At 36.4% G+C, this 6,000-nt stretch overlaps 1 protein-coding gene across 9 annotated transcripts in view; it reads right to left on the minus strand.

Annotated features, from left to right (window-relative positions):
- LOC135110981 (catenin alpha-like) overlaps positions 1-6,000 on the minus strand; it is a 43,653-nt gene that overhangs the window by 19,388 nt on the left and 18,265 nt on the right. For 8 of the 9 annotated variants that reach the window (XM_064023766.1, XM_064023772.1, XM_064023773.1 and 5 more), the window contains 11 exons: positions 5,638-5,804; positions 4,980-5,189; positions 3,849-4,025; positions 3,209-3,412; positions 2,941-3,056; positions 1,813-1,897; positions 1,433-1,603; positions 1,182-1,293; positions 865-1,065; positions 320-541; positions 17-135 (listed from right to left, as the gene is read on the minus strand). In XM_064023766.1, the coding sequence (XP_063879836.1) occupies positions 17-135; positions 320-541; positions 865-1,065; positions 1,182-1,293; positions 1,433-1,603; positions 1,813-1,897; positions 2,941-3,056; positions 3,209-3,412; positions 3,849-4,025; positions 4,980-5,189; positions 5,638-5,804 (1,784 nt within the window). The remainder of the gene's footprint in view (positions 1-16; positions 136-319; positions 542-864; positions 1,066-1,181; positions 1,294-1,432; positions 1,604-1,812; positions 1,898-2,940; positions 3,057-3,208; positions 3,413-3,848; positions 4,026-4,979; positions 5,190-5,637; positions 5,805-6,000) is intronic. The other variant, XM_064023769.1, reaches the window with a different exon arrangement.

Here is a 6,000-nt window from a genome sequence, read left to right on the forward strand (position 1 = left end):
TGATCAAATAGTTTACCTGTGCAGCAATCTTGTCTTTGTCTTCCTCACTCAGATTCCTCATGGCATCTCTTGCAGTGGTGATGCCACTAACACCAGGATACTCATCAATGGTTGTCTCCACTGTGTGGGCACTTGCTGCAGGGATGAAGTAAAATAAAATTAAATTACACGCATGAGGAATATTCTCTTCATTAACGTACAACTTCCAGTACTCATATAATATACATCTGGCTTGAAAAACAAGTAATGAAGACATCTGTAGTCTCTTCATGGCAAAATAAATCCATTATACACATAAAGAAAAGAAGAGAAAACTTACACTTGCTCCTGATTTCAATGCCATGATAGTCATCCATGAGTACATCATCTGGATCCAATTCATCATCAGCCTTGTTCATGAGGACAGCCATGCGGATCTCCCTAACACCATCATACACCAGGTGAGAGGCATCAATAAACTCATTTTCATCCACCTCTTTCCCTGGAGTGCTGCTGAGGGCCTCCACTGCCACATCCACACGCTGGGCAAAGTTGGGTAGAACTGTAAAGGAAAGATAAAATAAGATATGAATATAAAGATTACAGCAAAAACTGAAAAACAGGCATCACTACATAATAATCTCATTTGCTATACCAATTTACTTGAAATAGAAACCCATATGAAATCCTTAACAATCTGCACCTTTAAATGGAGACGATTATTCCGTGAATAATGTAATATTTCCCTAAAAAAAAACATGAGTGTCTTTAAGATTGTTGCATATTATGTATTCAGGATAAGTAATAAACAATTAGAGATATAAGCATGTCAAAAGTATTTTCTCAAGAGATGAGTGATGGTGAAGCAGGAAGCATCATCCCTACCTTGATCCCTGAGGACCTTGACAGCTTCCAGTACTCGATCAGTGTACATGCAAGGTTCATAGTTGTCCATTTCTGAGGCTACCACATGGCACACCCTGGTAGAACGGCCCCTGATGGCCCCAGCAATACGATCAAGAGTTTCTGGATCGCCCTCATTGATGGCCCTCACACAGGTCTTTACATCCTCCAGGATGTGACTCTCTGAGGAATGCATTCAAATTAAATACATCTTTGGAAGTAGATGAAGCACCACAACTTCAGTTTCAAGTTGAAAACAGTTTTTAAATAATGTTATTGAGAAGAAACTGGTGCAATACCTGATACTGCCAAGAAGTCATCAATTGTAGTGATGTCATCAACTGACTCTGTCAAAATGCGGACTTGGTTTTCCCAAGCATCTTTAAAGGCATCCATATTTTCCTGCGTCACCTGGAGGAAGATATTTTATAAAAATCAAGATAGAGAATAAAGTAATAATTTAAAAACTATTAAATCACCAAGGTGACATTTAAGATCAATTACATGAACAGAACAAAATAACCAAAATCTTAACATAGCTTATTCTAACCTTGGATTTAGGTCTTGCTGAAAGGATGCTGGCAGCATTGATGACCTGTGGACAAAGCTGCTCTATCTGTGCAGCCCCATACCTCACCATCTTCACACCATCTTCATTGTTGGACATGGTGCAAGCCAAGTTGGCTACCTCAACCAACTTGTTGGCATGCTCAGTAAACACCTGTGCATAGGACATACAATAAATATGATACTTCCTTCATCATCACTAGATCTAAATTTTCTCTCAGAAAGATCTGAACTTCATGTTATAAAATTTCTTTAAACATTCATCCAAGTGTATATCATTCAAAATAGCCTCATCATCACCAGACTTATCTATTTCTATATTCCTTAGTATCTTTGGAAAAGCCTCCAGTGAAATTTACTAACCTGTGCATATTCTTCCACCTCTTTCTCATTGCCATTACGTGCTGCTTCCACAAGCACAAGAAGAGGAACATTTGTCTCAAGGAAGCTGTGAAAAGCATGTAAAACTACATGTGAATTAAATGATAACTAAGATTAAAAAAATAATAAGATGAAATAAATAAATAAACAAATAAATAAATAAACAATAAACAAATAAATGTATTGCATAAACTATCTAGATTTAGACAGTACTACAAAACCTACATTTTCCACAAGCCTATGAGAGCATCATTCCTTTTGGTTATAATTAATCCCATGATCAAAATCAAGAGCTCTTAGAGATATGAATTCATTAGCTGAAAATTAACTAAACATGAAAATGCAAACAAAAATGGTAAAAGAAAATAGAAAATTCTTTCAAATACTAGAATAGGTTTGAACACTTTTCTCATACGTGACTGGTTACACCATGTATCTAACTGAGATCACTAAAAAAGAAGAATATTAGCACTCACAAATAAAAATGAGTAATATGGAAGAAAATTTAATGAAAATATTATTTAAGGGCAAAGATGTTTCAGTTACTGACAGGGAAGGCCTAAAATATCTCCATGCTGGTAAAATTAAGAAATGAAGCCTCTGGAGTGCTGTTCATGGAGTGATGGCAATGTGGGTACAGTATTTAAATGGAATAGAAAGTGATGATAAGACACTGATAATAATTTCATGCATTGAATAAAAATGAAAAATCAGTAGGGAAATTGCCTTAAAAAGTAAATTTCAAAAAATCTTCCAGAAGGATAAAAATGGATATGGCTTTAGATTGTAAAATGTGGACCACAACTGAAGGAGACACATTTATGAAAGGTTACAATGGCTAAGATCATTATTCCTGCAAAAGATAGTTTAAGAAGAGCAGAGCCATAATGAAATGACATCTATGAAACAGAACTGCAGAACAATCTCCATGGGTGAATAGAAGATTTGAATGAATAAGGAAAAAATGGTCATATATGCAAACAAACTTAAAAGTGATAGACAGACTGATTCCATATCTTGCAGAACACAACACAATTTAAATGAAACTCTCTAAAATACAAATAATTCAGCAATTCTCATAAATACATGAGGAACATTTATCAGTCATACCTGTCAGAGACGTGATCAACTACAGCCTTGCGTAGCTGACGTCTTAGATCCTTTGTCTTTCGGTACATGTGGTCAATAGCCTTGTCCAGATTTTCAGATGGCTGCTTGCGTCCCATCTACAAAGAATCACAGATTGTTTTTATGACATCACAATTTTCAAATTGTTAATTGAAAACTTCAGTGGCTACTGACATTTGCAATTATTCATGAAGTGCATAACCATGAAAAATAAAGCAAATAATTAATCTGCACTATAACAGATCCTTACATTGTCCATATATTCTGTCAGGAGGTCCTGGAGGGCCTGCCGCACAGCATTACACTCCTCTACTATCTTGAGGCGGCGGTCATCACGTGTGCAGAAAGAGTCGGCCATGAGCGCTGCTCCACTGATGATGGACTCCAGGCGCTCCTCCAGGGAAGGTCGGGTGCGCACCTCATTGTATGTCAGTGGGTCCATGTTGATGCGTTCCTGATGATGAACGTTAGTTATAACTGTTTACTCTTATAACTGACTAATAGATAATGCAACTAATTTCTGCCTTCAAGTAACATAGCTTTAATTCCTTTAAACATAAACTGGCCTAAAGGGCAAACTCTATAACACAAGTTCAATAACCTGCCCCAATGACCTTCAGTTCCTTGCTGGATACTTCCTTCACTCCATAGATGTATATTGGCAGGAAGAAGAATGGGAAAGAAAAGTAAAGGCAGAGAAGGAAAGATAAAATATTGAAAGGGGAGAAGGGGGAGCAGAAATTAAGAAACTACGAGAAAGTTAACATGTTTAAGAGACAAACACCTGGAAAACAATGTGAAATCTAATATTTTTTAACTTCTGAGAATACCTATTCTACACCACCATCATTTTTTCTTTTAAGAGAAACTAAGCATTAGTTCACACTTACATCAAAGTCATCAAGTGCTGATGCCAGTTCACCAGGACCTTCATAGGGCATCTGTCCTGCCCCTGTGGCCTTGCCTTGAGCCACATCACTGATAGTATTAACAGCTTCACACACTTGCTTGAACACAAAGTCCCTGTTGGCCTTGGCAGCAGCAAGCTCAGGGTGTCTCACATATGCCTGTGAAATAGTAAGATTAATATAAAGCAAGCTCACTTATAAAATTCAGATTGTTTGACAGTTTCAAAAAGACAATTATAAGCACTGCCTGCCTTACAGCAATCATTCAGTCCTTCAGATTTTTCATATGGAAAATTCTCAGAAAATTGAAAGTATCTTTTGGGCTTGTGTAAAGCATGTGGGTCCATGTTGATGCGTTCCTGATGATGAACGTTAGTTATAACTGTTTACTCTTATAACTGACTAATAGATAATGCAACTTTAATCTAAAATATGAAGTACAACAGCTACAAGAAAATACAAGGAAACAATAGCTACAAGAAAAATACAAAGAAACAATAGCATCATATATGTCATCAAATGTTTTTTTTTCTTTCTTATGGTGTTCACCAACAATGAGACTGATAAAATTTTAAAGCATAGCAAATAGTGAAACAAAAAGGAAACTAAAATTCTTCTAACTCAATCATTCTTGGCATTGAGCAGTGTGTTACCAGGGCTGACTGTAAACATATTCTTTTTTGGTGTCACATAACCTCAGCTGCAGTGGTGCCATGAAATTAGATCAATCATCACATATTTTCCCATGTGCTTATTCCTCACTAAAATAGGGTCTCTGGCACAGAAGCTTGCTCAAGGGCCTGGGAACAGGTCTACATTTTAGTCGCAGTGCAAAATATTACTGCACCCTACAAGAGATTTATACACAAAAGCAGCATACAAAGAAGCAAACCACCATGAATAACTTCTTTAAACTATGGCCTACATCAAAGATCCTTCACCTGTTTCATCTGAAATTTCACCAAACCTTGCTGACTCAACCCCAACATCATTTGTTAACCTCAAACACTTATCATCACCAGCTGTTAAACTAACATGATGCAATACTGTCTTATCTTAATGTTGTCCAATCTAATTTGTAAAAATAAATTACCAGCCAGACTTTCAACAAACCTTGGAAGCAGTGAGGAGCATCATGGAGTTTTTCTTCAGAACAGCCCGAGCTGAGGCTAGGTCATCACGCAGCCTTGGATCTTTCAGCTCATTTTGTCTCTTGGCAGCTTGATTAATAAGATCACTAGTGTTCTTGCCAAAGAGGCGGAAATTATCTAGCAGCTCAGACTGGCTGGAGGCATTTTTCACCTTCTCCAAATCATCCTCAACCTATATCCAGAAAAAAGGTAACTTTTTCAATAGTTACTGACAATAACATTAAATGGCACCATCTTAAATCTACAAGAAGGAAAGCAAGAGAGATTATAGAACATAAATTGATTCTAGTAAGTCTAACAAATTGAAGGAATAAACACCTTGCTTAAAAAGTGACAAGAATTAATAATATCAAAGTTTCCCTATCAAAATTGTTATAAGTTATTCAGACTAAATAAATGTAAATTAAAGTGAATTTAAAAACTTTATTTGGTACAATTCACCCTTAACAGCTTAATTAAGTACATCATTATTCATTGCTCTACTATAGATTATTATCATAAAGCTGGTGAAATAATTTAACATTTCACTGCTCATTTCTATAATACAAGCAAATAGTAAATATTTGCAAATACAGATATGTTCATACTAGTATCAGAGTCAAATGTTGTAATATACTCACAACTTGCAGACTTTTGAGGAGGCGGTGCACATCCACCATGTCGGCAAGGATGAGGAGGCGAGTCACGGCAGACAGCAGGCTCCTGGCAGCCCGCACCATGTTGCCACGCTTCACACTGCTGCATGGATCTTCGGCAAATTCCCGAGCTGCCCGTGACATGGTATCTCCTTGGTGGAAAAAGAAAAATATATAAACAAAAATAAGTAAATAAATAAATAAATAATAATGATAATAAATAAATAAATAAAATATAAAAAAATCCACCTTGAAAATTTGACTGAGCTCTTAGAGGAAGTCACATTCACATAAGCATGCATGCACTATTCAGATACACTACACACATTTGATTTCTTATGTGGATCA

Source organism: Scylla paramamosain, chromosome 21, assembly GCF_035594125.1.
Source record: "Scylla paramamosain isolate STU-SP2022 chromosome 21, ASM3559412v1, whole genome shotgun sequence".
Lineage (NCBI taxonomy): Eukaryota > Metazoa > Arthropoda > Malacostraca > Decapoda > Portunidae > Scylla > Scylla paramamosain.